The 16,271-nt window shown below is 35.2% G+C and overlaps 1 protein-coding gene across 1 annotated transcript in view; it reads left to right on the forward strand.

The window, feature by feature from the left end:
• Window positions 1-205: 205 nt before the first annotated feature.
• Window positions 206-16,271, forward strand: part of STPG2 (sperm tail PG-rich repeat containing 2) — a 473,086-nt gene continuing 457,020 nt past the window's right edge. Inside the window, exons 1-4 of the mRNA XM_063611010.1 lie at window positions 206-633; window positions 9,186-9,298; window positions 11,039-11,197; window positions 15,007-15,171. Of these exons, the coding sequence (XP_063467080.1) occupies window positions 525-633; window positions 9,186-9,298; window positions 11,039-11,197; window positions 15,007-15,171 (546 nt within the window). The 5' untranslated portion in view covers window positions 206-524. The remainder of the gene's footprint in view (window positions 634-9,185; window positions 9,299-11,038; window positions 11,198-15,006; window positions 15,172-16,271) is intronic.

Below are 16,271 nucleotides of genomic sequence, written 5' to 3' on the forward strand. Positions count from 1 at the left end.
CGGGATCCCAAGAGCTACGAGGTTTAGTTCCGCCTTCTTCGAGGCGCGCCGGGCTCCAGGTAGAGACAGCCGGGAAAGGCTCGCGGCTCGGTGCGCATGCTCCGAGGGCTCGGCCCAGGAAGGCACCTCCATCTCGCTCCCCAGAGACTGGGCCCGCCTCCTCCCCAGGCTTCCGGGCGGAGAGAAGTGGGCGGAGTCAGGGCCGGAAGCACCGGGGCGAGCGTCTAATCCCTAACACCCAATTTTGGTGGCGCGCACCTGGCAAACTGATGATTGTGTGGGACGTCTAATCTCCAGTCGCTCACCCCTCTACTTTACCACAGGGCTAGAAATCGATTTGAGGAAATCTGATACCAATGAGCGGGCGGGGAGACAACCCTACCGCTAATTTACCTGTTTACGGAAGTTCTGTCCCGGCCTCCTCAGACTGGTGTCGGCTTCCTTTTTCTCCACACCTCTAGCCGCCTTGTTTTTATCGTTTTCGGCACCTGCCCTTCCCCAGCGCCCCCACCACCCCGAGCACTATGTATGATCGGGCTCCCCGCCTGCTCAAATTGGTTGAAGGTGGCAGCACTGAGGCCCATGTGGGTCCTGGATCCTACCAGGTACCTTTCCTGAAGCAGCAAGCGACAGGTAAGAGGTAGGGAGAGGCAGAGCTCCTGTGACAGGCATCCTATCTTCAGCCTGCTCCGCTTCTGCGTGCTTGTGAGTTAAACATAGAGCGGAATAGCACCATTTTGTAAACATAACAAAACGTGAAGTAGGCAGGGAAAACACTATACTTTTATTTTACAGATGAGACTGATAGTATCACTTGTCCCATTTCAAAAGGCTGGTGAGCATATGGCTAGGACTTTTGATTCTACAATAGTTGTCTACATCCTACTTTTGATTGTGCAGTTTAGGTCTAGGATTTTGATTTCCTGGCTCTGTTGACATAATATAGGAGTCTCCAAATCCTGTGCCCTTACCTCCTGCTGTCTCGTTGCTTTGTAATCCTGCCTGCCTCACATCTTTCCTCCCATTAACCGGAGACATTTATTTACTAAGATGTAGCTGATATTTCTATTTTGCAGTATTATTTAAAGATAGTTGCGTTTTTTTTAGACAGATTTTTCTGACCATCCTCATCTTCTCTTTTAACACACTTCAGGGGAGCCCCTTTTCTCCACATTCTGTAAAAAAAAGTTATATTTTTGACCAGTGGAGTGGGGATGGATAATTTAAATAATATTTGCTCTCCTCGTTTGTTTGCAGTTAGTGACTTAGTCAAAAATAAACACATCAATTTTGCTTTCTACTTTTTCTATTCTGATAATTCTCTGGAGCTTAATACCGTCCAAATGATAGTTTTTCTTAACCTACATTTTCCCCATACCTACACTATGTATTTTCAAGCAAATGCCAGGATCCATTATTCTGTTACATAACTGATCAGATAAGGATAGGTTTAGGTTTCTTGGGGTGGAGTACAAATCTGACTTCCGTCAGTGTTTCACATGTTGAATTGTACTGCTTCACAGCATCTGGTATCACTATTCTTGCAGCTTATTCTATGTCTTTATGTTAATGGAGTTGGGCTTTATAAGCATTAATTCCCCCAACAATGGCTACCAATGACCACCTATGACACTTTGCTATCCTTAATTTTGATGTAACTGACCACTTTCTTCTTGGAAACACTTCTTTCCAAAATGTAACATCATTTTCTCCTGTGTTTTTTTTTTTTTTTTCCCAGCTACTGTCTTGGAAGAGTGTCTGGAACATGATTGGGACCTAATAAACCTTTGTTAAATGCCGAATCAGGGCATCATTTTCTCCCCCTCTCCAAGCAGTCCTTCATGGCCTTCTTTAAATGTTTTTATGTTTCTTGTTGATGAAAAGAGTCAAACTCTGTAAAATATTTTAAGAGATTTATTCCAAGCCAAATATGAGTGACCATGGCCTGTGACACAGCCCTCAGGAGGTCCTGAGAACATGTGCCCAAGGTGGTTGGGGTACAGCTTGGCTTTGTGTATTTCAGGGAGGCATGAGTTATTAATCAAATACACTTAATAAATACATTGGCTTTGTTCAGAAAGGCGGGACAACTCAAAGTGGGGGCTTCCAGGCTATAGGGAAATTTAAACATTTTCTGGTTGACAATTGGTTGAGTTTAGCTGAAGACTGGCATCAAAAGAAATGTTCAGGTTAAGATACAGGATTGTGGAGACCAAGTTTTGTTGTGCAGAGGAAACTCTCAGATAGCAGACTTCAGAGAAAGGGAGCAGGTTGTAAAATGCTTCTTATCAGACCTAAAAGAGTGCCGGGCTCTTAGGTGATTATCTCCTGGATCTGGAAAGGAAGGAAAACGAAGGGGAAAGGGGATTCTCTATAGAGTGTTGATTTTTCCCACAGGAGACTTTGCAGGGCAATTTCAAGATATGGCAAGGAAATATATTTTTAGGTAAAACATTTTGATTTTTTTCCTTGTCTCATAATGTTATGCCAGAGTCAGATTGGAAAGTAAGCCAATATATATAGTATTAAATAAAATCCATCTGATAAGAATGTATAGTTTGTAGGGCATGACTCCCTAGACCCCTTACATAGGAATTTGGGCAAAATAAAAAAAAAAAAAATCAGAGCTTAGTCCTCATTTGACACATTTTTAAATGTTTATATACTGTACTTCCAATCCTTTGCTTGTTACTTTTCTCATATGTACTTTCTCATTTGCTATCCATATTCTGATTCTGATGACTCCTAGAAGGAAATCTTAAGAGATACAGGTGATTTATGTCTCTAAGGTGAGCTTTCTCCTAATCTTTCAGCTTTCAACACTGCCAATCACTTTTGTTTTTCTTTTCTTTTTAATTCTTTTTTTGTTGCTGTTGATGTCCTTGAGTCATAACCAGTTACTTTTTTGAACATCTCTACCTAGATGGTCTCTGGTATCTGAAGTTCTAAGTGTCTGAGCTCATAATTTTTTCCAGCAATACTGGTCCCTTTTTAAATTTTTTTCCAGCAATACTGGTCCCTTTTTAAAAATTCCCTATTAGTCTATAATAACCTTTAAGTTTTGGAATTATTCTAGACTCTTTTCTCCCTGACTACTGCTGTTGATCATTAACACCTAATGATTCTATCTTCTCAGTGCCTCTTTGATTAGTTCCTCTTTTCCATTTAGCTGTCCTTGACTTAGTTCAAGCTCTCATTATTTCTATTTTGAATTAAACGTATAAAATATTACTTGTTTTTCCTTGTTTCAGTCTTCAGTCCATCTTCTATCTTGTGGCAAGAGTGATCTAAGATATATTACATTATTTGTGAAAAAAAAATCCTTTGTAATATCAAGGTTAACGTTTAAACTCCTTAACGTGGTTTATAATGTTCTTCATGTTCTGGGCCCTGACCTCATCTCCCATACCTCCACCTCCACCTGACCTACATTTCAGCAATTTCAGCTTTACAGTTTTCCTAAGTTCTGTATCTGCTGATATATTTGCCCAGTACACTGTTTTCTTTCTTCACTTGGCTAATTCGTATTTATTCTTTGAGATTCAGCTAAAGTGAAGTTGTTCACTGACTACTCTTTCTCAGATTTTTCTTCTCTGACTCCTTAATGACTTTTATAGCACTTTGATTCTATATTGTAATTAATGTTAACTTATCTGGCAGACCCATTAAAATGTGAGCTGCTTGAGGGCAATAACCACGATCTTTACTCCATTATTCCTCGTTTTTAGCTAAATACCATAACACATAAGTTAAAAAACAAACAGTAATCTTGAAATAAAATTAAAATATAATGAGCCACATATAGCATAATTTAAAACTCTTGTAACTTGTAACTTTGCTTAGAGAGAAGTAAGGAGCATGTGGTAAAACCCCTTTACTGTTTTATAGGATAGTGTCTTGTTGATCTATGAGATAAAGTAGGAAATTCCATGCTGGGGAAATTTGAGCAGCTGCATCCTGTACATTTTGTTTTAGCAATACTAAGAGAGAATATGCTGATAATCAATAGAAGGAACAGGTATCTCTTTAGTGATTTCTCTGCTGGATTCTCTGGAAGATAATTTAAAAGTAGCTACCATGTCTTTCCTAGGTACATACTACCTCACCTACCTTTAGGACCAGTAACACATTGGACTGTGCAGAAGTGTACAATTATTTCAGCTAAGGGTCAGGTTCATTTTATGGAGTATGATGTGAGAAGAACAGATGTAGGGACTTTATATAACTTGTTATTTTGAATTTCTCAAGAGGAAAAGACCTTAGAGCCTTAGATACAGATACTCTTTATTCCCAACCGTTGTCTCCTAACTGCTGCTCTCCCACTGTCCCCTCACTGTAGCCTGCTTGGCCAGGCCTGTCCTTCAGAGTATTGTCTCTACATTTTCCCCAGGAAATTCTTTTTACCTTAATTGAGACTCAATTTCCTTGGCTGTAGGCCATTTGATCAGGGAGAATCTCTTCTACCCAGGAATTGCAACCTGAAGGGACAGGACTAAGCTGCTTTTCTTTCTGCTTTCATGAGGTGGGAGAGAGTGGATACTCAAATTCCAGATTAGTGAGAGCTATGCCTGAATTTCTCACGATTAGCTGAGAAGCAAACATCTCTTATTAAAGTAAATATTTTCCAGAGACAACCAGCCTAGTATAATGTGATAAAAACATACTCCTTTTACTAATGTGACTACTCCTGGCATTATTGTGCCAAGGAGTATTTCATTGCTTTTTGGCTTATTTATGTAATAAATATCAGCTGTATATCAGTTATATCTATTGGTTCTCTATTAGTTAGCTAAGCTGGGTGACATCATCTCCTAAAAATATTCTCTCCCAGATTTCTTTTTTGGTGGGGGAGTGGTTATTAGCTTTATCTGCCACAGAAGGATAAGTTGGCTATGGTCTCATACCTGTGCCTATGTGCTTATGCTAACAATGATAATTTTATCTTATTAGCCTATCAGAATATAGCTGCATCAGAGAATGCAATCTATCTTTTTTAAAGTTTAGATAATAATATGTATGTGATTGCTGTATATGTTGTTGTCCTGAAGATGAGTACATGTTTCAAAGATCTAGTTACTGCTAATATGTGAAAAATGCCATTTTCTTTGTTTTGTGGCTGTAGTTGTGACTATAGAATTGGTCCTTTAATCACATACTGCCCACCTTCTTTCTCAGCATAGACTGACTTTTATTGCTTCATACCAGTTTGATTTATTTTCCTCTGTTGGTGCCTCAAACTCAGTATATCCCGAACTGAACTCATTTCTTTCTTCTCAAAGCTCCTCTTCTATACACTTAATTTCTTCTTTCTGTCAGTTTGATTTATAATTTGTAGTTGGCACTTCACTTGTCAATATATCCATATGTCCCGTATCAAACTCTACCATCTCTAATTCCGCAGAACACTCTTCTATATTTTATACTCTAATTATTGGCAGTGCTTTTTGTAGCATAATTGTCTATTTGTCAGGCTTACCCACTATTTGAGGGCAGAGTTTTATCTTATTCATTATTGTACCCTCACTGCCTATCACACATGCATGTCTCCCATACATAATAAAACATTCACTATTACAGAATGGATGAATAGTTTAGAATATCATTTGTTAATTGGTCACCCTCACTGTAAACATTAGGCACACAGCTATGAATAAATAAATAGGTAAGTTCCTTCTCTCATGGAGTGTATCATTATAAACATTTAAATTTTTTGTAGTTTTACTTGTGCTCAATATTTCTTGTATACTTTTATTGACAAAAGATTCTATATAATTAATTTTGGAAAACTTCAATGAAGATTTTATGAGTACCAGCTTTCTCGATTCTCTTTATTGCCCAATTATTTCATATATATGTATATTCTACCATTAATAATATTAATAATACGTTGAGTACATGGCTAGTGTATTTTTTTAACTTTTATGTAAATTTCAGTACTCTGCAACTAATTTTACATTTGTTTAAGGTAGATTCATTTAGGGGCCCTGCTGTATTCTGATGCCAGCTACCTCAGAAGTAGCCTGGGTTTCACTTTCTTCGTTTTCATATTTATCTCAGATTACCTTAGTGTTCATATGAACCTAAACTTAAAACCCTTTTATTGTGAGATAGAATACTTACATAGAAAATCACATAAAATATAAATGTAGACCTTAAAAAGAAGATATTCAGTTAAAAAATAGATCTGCCATCAGTGGGTACAGGAAAACAAAAACAAAAAGCAAAAGAAAACAGAAATAGAACATTGCCAAAATTTTCTTTTCGGTCTTTTTTATTTCAATGTTTTCCTTCTCCCCTACAGTTAAACACTATCCTGATTATTATGGTAATAACTTCCTTGCTTTTCTTTATGGATTGTTAAATACCGTTGATGAAATGACCCCTTTATCATTATGAAGTATATCTTTTATCTCTGTTATTCCTTGTTCTAAAGCCAGCTTTGTCTGATTTTAATATAGGCACTCCAGCTTTTTGGATTCATGGATGCATGTTATAACTTTTTCCATCCTTTTAATTTCTGTTTTTATATCTTAAGAGAGTTCCTTATAGTCAGCATAAAGTTTGGTCTTACTTTTTTATTCAATCCGACAATCTCTGCCTTTTAATTGAGGTGTTTAGAACTTTTATAGTTAATTTCACTATCAATATCTTCGAGTTTCAATATGCTCTTTTGCTATTTGCTTTCCATTTATCTCATCTGTTCTTTTTCCTTTTTCCCTACTTTTGTTGCAATAATAAAGGTTTTTAAAAAATAATTCTTTTTTTATGTCCACTATTGGCTTATTTGCTATACCTCTCTTGTTTTATTTTTAAGTGGTTGCCTAGGGCTTACAATATGTATTTCTAATTTATTACAGTCTACCTTCAAATAATATTGTACCACTTCGTATATAGTAAATAAGCCTCACAAAGTATGCTTCCATTTCTCCCAGCTCACCCTTTGTCCTATTGTGGTTGTACATGTTACTTCTACATCTGCTATAATGCCTCAATAAATTGAGACTATTTTTTGCTTTAAGCAATTGCAGACAGTCCTTTACTTATGATGATTCAACTTACATTTTTTTTAAACTTTGCGCGATGGTGTGAAAGTAATATGCATTCAGTAGAAACCAAACTTTCAGTACCCACATAACCATTCTATTTTTCACTTTCAGTACAGTATTCAATAAATTACATAAGATATTCAACATTTTATTATAAAATAGTCTTTATGTAAGGTAATTTTCCCCAACATTAGGCTAATGTAAGTGTTCTGAGCATGTTAAGGTAAACTAATCTATGCTATTATAGGTTACGTATATTACATGCAGTTTCAATTTACAATATTTTCAAATTACAATGATTTTATTGGGAAGTAACTCCATCAAAAGTCATGGAGCATCTGTATTTTTTAAAGGGATTAAGAATTGAGAAAAAATGTATTTTATTAATCCACAAACATTTGTTATTAATTCCATCCAGTGTATTTTTCGTTTTGTAAGTTTGATTTGGGTCTTTTTTATATCTTCCCTTTATCTTCTCATCATGTTCATCTTTTCTCTACCTTGTTGAATATATAAAGAATATTTATAATAGATAGTATTCTTGTCTGCTAATTCCACCTTTTCATTTCTCAATCTGTTTCTTTTCATTGACTTTTCTCCTCTTTATGGGTCATATTTTCCTGAGTCTTGAAAGTACAATCTCTGGTAATTTGTGTGATTAATTTTATATGTAGTCTGAGTGTGTATGTATGTGTATTTATGTGTGTATTTGGAATGAAATCTGGTTCTTGTTTTCTGGCTATTTACCCTAAGTAAGTAGAATGTTTCACTGGTATCCTGAATTTCTCAGCTCTACCAGACAACTGTTGCCTTTTCAAAATGAACCTTGGCTTACTTTTAAGGATTTCTGGTCTTGTGGTCTTTGTAACTTATTTGAAGGTCAGTCTGCCTTCTTTCCTCCCTTTCCCTTCCTTTTACCTTTCCCTCTCCTCGTCCCTTCTTCTCTGATTTGGGATAACCAGCTAAAACCATCAGTCACTAAATTAACACCTTGAATTTTAACATCATCCATGAAGTTTTTCCTGATCATCTCAATGTGGATGAGAACTTCTCTCCTTTTTGAATTTGCATGTGTCTTCCATTATGGCATTAGAGATGTTTTTCCTTTTTTAAAATTATTTCAATACTTTTCTTAATGCTTCAAGATACTACTTTTTTAGAGGTAAGATCTATATTTTGCTCACCTCTTTTATGTTGCAGTACCTAACACAAATAAATAATTCTTGACATTGGTTGCATTTTAATACATGTGGGCCTCAAAAGAAACACATTATTTTATTTTAAATAGAGTATCTTTTATTATTAGTCCAGTTAGCAAGATTTTTTACTATATTGATTATCACCGTACATTCTTACAGTAGCACACATTTTCCTTTAGTATACAAGATTTAGTGTAAAAGTTTTGAGTCTTCACTTGCATTCTTTTATTACCTGTTTGAATATAGCTGCTGCTTTATTCTCTCCCATCTCTTCATTGATATCCACATTGCTTAAACACTAATAATTTTTCCAATACAGATCTTGAATTTTTTAGAATCAGTTTTTCAGTAGAGTATTCAAGTTTGTATAATCTTATGATTACTTGTTCCAAAGAAATTTATGTCTTGTATTTGTAAACGTTTGTTTAGGGTCAGCCAATCAAGAAATATTTACTGATACCAACTATGTGCCTAGGCAAGGAGACATGACCAATTATCTGCTGTAAACCCACTTTAAATTATTTCCATCTAAGATGTCTTTACAAGTTTATATATGATGTTTTCTACAAATAATATATGCTGTTTAAAAATATAAAACAATGGTCTTCTGAGGATGAAAATGTCTTATCAGCTAAATATAATTGCCATTTTCATCCCCACCAAAAGTGATTAGAAGATAAGAGTGTTTTATTTTCTTTAGTTTTTTTTGTTGTTGTTCAATAAGTCCATTTCTTTAGGTTCTTATATTTAATATATTAATAAAAATTCTGATCTTGTATCAGATTTAAAAAAATGTAATAACTTCTCTGACTAGACATTAGTTCTGAAAATAAAGTCTTAACAATTGAGGATACTCAGGATTATATATATTTTGAGTGTTTTTTTCTGAAATCCTTGGACTCCTATCTTATCTGCTGGTCATATGATTTTATTTTTATAGGTAGTTATGCACCATTTCTTTCTTTGACTGCCAGAGAAAGTACTTTTACCATTGCCTCTAGCATTGAGAAAGCTGTTCCAGGTCCAGGACACTATAATGTTTCAGAAGTACAGGTAACTTTATCATTACTATAATTGACTTAATAAAATCATGTTTTCTTCCCTGAATAGACCAAATGTCATTTGTTGTATTTTATTTTCTGCTCATATTGTCTTCTTTCACTTTTAATTTATATTTTATAATTTGAATAATAGAAAATAAATGTATTCGATGTTGGTTGCATGATTGGGTTGGATGTTTTTCATTATTCTACATATTCTATAAGACACAAAACATTGTTACATGCTGTATGGTCCTTGATAATGAGAGAATAGGACTCTTGAATGAATTATGGCCCATGGAAGTTGTGAAGATAGTAGAAATGCTAGAAGAGGAATGGCATTAGAGTGAAAGAATTGGTTTTTGTGCCATGCTTTAAAGCTATAGCCATTGCCATTGTCCCATCTGTCTCCTGTTTCTGCACAGTCTCAAGAATCTGTGACCGGATTATCTTCAATGGTTCATTCATGTTTAGAAATAGTAGATATAACTCTGATATCTTCGTAGTCATGAGTATCACCTTTTGCCATTTTCACATAAATTTTGCATTTATATGTGTTGGCTCCTAGCTGATCCCAGCAGACCTTTAACTCACCTGTTGGAGGCCCAGATAAAGTCCTTGTTGAAGTGATCGATATAGATGCAGATTGCAGTTTGATTGTATGATCATAGAGCCTATGGTAATGGCTTTTAAATTATCAAAATTTGGAAAGTTCTTCTCTTTTCACAGAATTTTACTTTTTGTTCAACTTGTTAGTGTTTTTGTAAAATAAATCATTAAAGTTATTTTTATACATCTACTCTTTAAACATAGAAATTCTGATCTTTTTAAAATAGTAATCAAGTAGTGAATTGCCTATTTAAAAATAAAATTTGACTCAGTTTTTAAAAGGAGACCTCCTTGGTATATTTCTTAAAAGCTGAGTGAAGTTGAATAAGGTGCCCGCTAGAGATAGGCTCTGTGAACAGTGACTGTGAACAACTGGACATGTGAAAAGGGCTATTTGTAGATCAATGACTTAAAATCTTAGCTGATCAATCAAATGCCAGCCGCTGTTATCATAAGTCATCTTTTTGAAATGATTGCACTGTAATTGTTTACAGGAATCTTTATGATGTAATTTTACTCAAATTAATTGGATATTAGTCAATTGATAATTTTCACATTCTGGAGAATCCAGATAGGTAGCATGGAGAGCCCTGGAAGATTCCACTCAAATGTTTGCTCTGTAATAACAATGTTTAAAATTAATCTGAACATAAAACCAAGCTGTTGTTAATAAGTCTTTATAATTTTTTCTGGAAATGACCAAAATGTTATTCATGAAAATAATTAACACTAAACAACCTTGAAAGGTTTGCTTTTTCCCTGGAATATGAATGCCAACTTTTTATTTTTTATTTTTTTTTAGTTCATTTCAGGGGTAAAAGTTTTTCTAAGGGCCTTTATTCTTGCTCTACAGCTTTAGGAATTCCCATCTCTGATTTCTGTTTTAAAACGGTTTTCTTGCACTCTCTCAAAGTGCTCCAAGTACAGCAAATTTTAGTTTTGAGTTTCAGGTTAAAACTGACAACTATACTTGCTGTCTTCTCTTACTATCCCCTTTTACGAGAACTATATCCTCAGTCAATAGTAAACTTTCTTAGCTTGCATTTTAAAAATATTTTCTGATAATGATTAATATTTATCAAGTAGAAATTAATTGTAAAGTGCTTCTTTTATATATCAGAAGGTTTTTTTCCCTCCATTTTAGTGTAACATAAAAGGAGGCCATAGTCTACAAAACCGGGAGAAACGTTTTAAGAAGTTTATTTCAGATAATCCAGGACCAGCAAGCTATGATCAGTCTTATCCTAGAACACAAGATATCATGAACAGAAAAGTATTAGAGACCAGAGAGCATCTTCAGTCAGTACGTTTATATTTTAAATTATACTTGTAATGACATTTTTTAGTTAAAATAGTAAAGGTTTAATATTTTATGTGATATGAAGTACATTTAAAAAGCCTTCCTATAAAAATTAATTTATTAGTATTTACATTTTAGTTATTTTATAAGTAAATAAACTTTAGTTTTTAACTGTATTCATATCTAACTTCATGTTTGCTCCTAACAAATCTATAGTCACTTTCAATATCTGTGGTGAATAAAAAATAAGGGAAATTTTACGAACTACCTGAGTGGTTTACCTATGTATAGAGGAAACTCTGTCTTAAGTGCTGTTAATAATATATTTCCTTCCTGGTGGCAAGGAAGGAAAAGAAATATAAATAATATAAGTTAAAAATATGATTCCTGAAGTAAAAAAGCTTAAAATTTATATGGGAGATAGACAAATAGGTAGCTGTTAATTCAGGACAAAATGTGACAGTTGCTAAATGAATGATCATGTAATGAAATGCCATAGGAATTTAAAGGTGGACTACTATATTATGTGAAGGCATAATTTATGGAAGATTTATAGAGGAGGTGGGTTTTGACATGTCATTGAAGAATAGAGTTGGAATCTGGATCCCAAACTGGAGTATTACATGAGCGAAGATACAGAAGTGGGATTTTTATGGAAGGTAGTGAGAAGGTTATTTTAACTAAAATGAAGAATTTGTACAGAATACTAGTATGTGGTATGTTTAGAAAGGTACATTGGGTGCTATATAATTACTAATTTTTACATAAAAGGCTACCTCTTTGAAATAAATGCTATTATTGAGCAGATTTGGTCACTGTTTGTTTAGAGTGGTACCTTCTCTTGTCATAACTTTTTCATGTAGCTCATGTTACATTTTAATCAGTTTTTTGCTTAGGAAGATATATGTTAAGGCTAAGTACTTAGTTGAATAATATCAGTGCAGTGACAATGAGGTTATATTTTGTAAGTATATTTAAATATCAGGTATTTCGTGTGTGGAGACAAAGTAAATGTTCATTTACTTAGGGGGTTTATCAAATATTTTTTGAGTGACTTTGTGGCCATACATAATGCTAGATGTTGGTAGTACATAGAAAAAATTGTTGCTTCTTGAGATGTATAATTTTAACAGGAAAATAACGAATGAAATTCAGTATAATACTATTAATGAAATGCTATCTTAGAGCCATAATACAGTGTTCACTAGTAGCTCAAAGTAGAGAGTCTTTGGAGGGAATAGGGGAAACAAATTGGACCTGATCTTGAAGAAGGATTCACCGAGTAGTTAAAAAGAATGGGAAAAAATATTTTTTCCCACTTTATGTGCAGAAAAAACCATATGAATAAAGACACTGAAGTGTTTGATAGTATGATATAGTCCAGGAAAGAACAAAGTTCTTTGGAATGTTTGGAGTACAGGAGCGAAGGGAGAGTTGTAGGAATAGAGACTGGAGGTAGGGGCTATATTTTGGAAAGTCGTGTTTTTTTTTTTTTTGAGACGGAGTCTCGCTCTGTCGCCCAGGCTGGAGTGCAGTGGTGCGATCTCTGCTCACTTCAAGCTCCACCTCCCGGGTTGACGCCATTCTCCTGCCTCAGCTTCCTGAGTAGCTTGGACTACAGGTACTCGCCACCACGCCCGGCTAACTTTTTGTATTTTTAGTAGAGACAGGGTTTCACCGTGTTAGCCAGGATGGTCTCGATCTCCTGACCTTGTGATCCACCCGCCTCGGCCTCCCAAAGTGCTGGGATTACAGGCGTGAGCCACTGCGCCTGGCCTATTTTGGAAAGTTTTGACATCACACAAATACTTTTTAAATATACGGAAAGGAGGGAAAGCCATTCAATGGTTTCTTACTTTAATTTGGTAATTAATCCCATAGGTATTACTGAAACTACTTAATGGTTGTCTTTAATGTGATAAAAAATAAAATTCTGGCTGGGTTTGGTGGCTTACGCCTGTAATCCTAGCACTTTGGGAGGCCGGGGAGGTGGGGGCAGATCACTTGTGGCCAAGAGTTTGAGACTAGCCAGGCCAACATGGTGAAACCCTATCTCTACTAAAAAATTACAAAAATTAGCTAGGCATGGTGGCACACGCCTGTAATCCCAGCTACTTGGGAGGCTGAGGCACGAGAATCGCTTGAACCCGGGAGGCAGAGGTTGCAGTGAGCCAAGATCATGCCACTGTACTCCAGCCTGGGCACCACTGTGAGACTTTGTCCACCGCCCTCCAAAAATTATATTAAAAAAGAAAAACGGCTGGGCTCGTGCCTGTGATCCCAGCACTTTGGGAGGCTGAGGTGGGTGGATCACCTGAGGTCAGGAGTTCAAGACCAGCTTGGCCAACATGGTGAAACCCCATCTCTACTAAAAATACAAAAAAATTAGCCAGGTGTGGTGGCATGTGCCTGTAATCCCAGCTACTTGGGAGACTGAGGCAGGAGAATTGCTTGAACCCAGGAGGTGGAGGTTGCAGTGAGCGGAGATCATGCCACTGCACTCTAGTCTGGGCAACAAGAGTGAAAACTCTGTCTCAGAAAAAAAGAAAAAGAAAATTCTGCCAGTGATAGTACATTTATAACATAATTGTACTTGGACATGTGAACATGTGACTATAGCATTAATTTATTCATGCAGAAACTTCAGGAATCAATATATTCTTAATAATTTCAGTTTCCCAGTAACTAAGTGCTTTAAATGCCAATACTTTTATTTGATATATTTTATATTATATTTGTAATATATATTACACCTTCATGTTTTTATTTAAATTATAAAATATTTTACATTAAACCAAATTTTGATAAAAGGATAATCACCCTAAAACTTCTGACTCTAACATTAATTTTCTGTTAATTTTTGTATAGCTTCTTTTGGTATTAAATTATATATGTATGTGACTTTATATATTTATATATAATTTCACATAACTTAGCTATATTCATAATTCACTTTTATATTTTGCTATTTCCATTTAGCATTACATCATAGACATTTTCCTGCTATATAGCTTGCATACTTAGGATATTTATACAAGACTCAGGAAATGTGGAAACAAAAGTCAGGAGCTGGGAAGGAATGAAGCCGGAAAGTGTTACTGAAAAATACAAAGTTTGTTTTTGCATAGCAGATAGTATAATAGCATGATTGTTGATGTGAATAGGATTGCCTGTTTTTAGAATTAGTAATGATGGCTTTACTAAGCAAGATAAATAACTGACCCAAATGAGAAAGAATCCTTGCTTTTTATGATGACTTTAATAGATACCTATTCTATTCTAAATTTAATAGAAATACATTCTCTTGGTTTAAAGGTGAAGCAACAGACTTGAATTCACTCCTTTAAATTACTTTTACAAAACAAACATTTTTGGCCAGCACAGTGGCTCATGCCTGTAATCCCAGCACTTTGGGAGGCCGAGGCTGGCAGATCATTTGAGGTCAGGAGTTCGAGACCAGCCTGGCCAACATGGTAAAACCCTGTCTCTACTAAAAATACAAATATTAGCCAAGCATAGTGGTGCATGCCTGTAGTCCCAGCTACTTGGGAGGCTGAGGTCGAGGGGAGAATCACTTGAACCCGGGAGACAGAGGTTGCAGTGAGCCAAGATTGTACCACTGCACTCCAGCCTGGGTGACAGAGTGAGACCCTATCTCAAAAAAACAATAACAAAACAAACATTTTTGTTCTATATCATGAAACTCATTAAATCAATATTTAATAGTTGCCTTTTAGTAACTTTTAATATTTGGTTCTTCATTCCCCTTCCTCTTGCCTTGGAATAAATAATATAAAATGTTTTCCTTGTAGAAAATTTCAAGATCACCTACACTTACCAGAAGTGTTGATGTTCCTTCAATTCCTTCTTGTGGAAAGTCATATGGTTATGATATTAATGATGATGGCAGTATTATAAAATGTTTTCCACCTGCTAGTGACAGTACACTTGGTCCAGCATACTACAAACCTGAATTTGTAAGTATAATGTATTTCATATTGACAATTGGAAAATTGTTTATGATTTACATATGGGTTTCTTTTTTTCCTGGCTTATTTCTCTGAGAAAAAAATGATTACACATTTTAGTTAATGTAACACTAATTGTGGTAACAAATAGACCCCCAAATTTCAGTGGTTTAATACAGTAGAATTATTTTTCCTCATTCATATGGACATTCTTGTGAAGTGACTTTCCTTCATGCTGAGATTCAGGGACATAGGATTATTCCAGTTGTGCTTCTGTCATCCTCTAGGGCCTTGTTGTCATGTGTATCAAGCTGGTAGAAGAGGATGGGGAATTATGCTTGGAAGTTTCTGTAGGCCAGGCTTGGAGCTATAGCTAGTCACATGGCCATACTTAACTGCCAGGGAGAATGGGAAATATAGTCTGTGTATCTCAGAAGAAGAAGAAATGGGTGTAAATTATGAGTCTCTGCCACAATGTGTAATCATAAATAATACATAGATATTATTTTTCTGAATTTGAAAAGAAAAAATAACATTTTATTTTTAAAAGAATTTGAATCTGAGAATGTAAATATCATTTATTCCAGAAATGATTATTAAAAAATAAGGAGCTTCTCTCTGACTGAAATATCAGTTGCAATATAGCTAATTCATTTCATCCAGAGTTTAAATGTCAAACCTGACCAGAGTTGTCAAGATTTCATTGAGACAGTTGAAATGTATGTGTTATCCATGAATACAGACAATGAATATAGATGGTATGTCTGATTTTACTCAATTATAAGGCAGAAATACATAGTACTTTGAACCTATGGTATTTTTATACTTGAGTGAGATGTAGAAGAAGTAATTCTAGTGAGGACAATTCTAAAACTAAGCATATATTTAAGGAAAGGCTGAAGAGACACCTTGGGCAAAGAAAAGTCATTCTCAGTATTTATCTTGATGTTTATTCCCAGTATTCTATAGTTATTTGTTGGTATATGACTCCCTCTTTGGGCTTAGACATAAGCACCTTCAAAAACCATTTGGTTTATGGCAGTAGCTACACTGGGAAGTTTTTGGGGTTTTAGATCCTTTGAACCATTAACATCTTTTTTCTTAAAACA

This window comes from Symphalangus syndactylus, chromosome 10, assembly GCF_028878055.3.
Source record: "Symphalangus syndactylus isolate Jambi chromosome 10, NHGRI_mSymSyn1-v2.1_pri, whole genome shotgun sequence".
NCBI lineage: Eukaryota > Metazoa > Chordata > Mammalia > Primates > Hylobatidae > Symphalangus > Symphalangus syndactylus.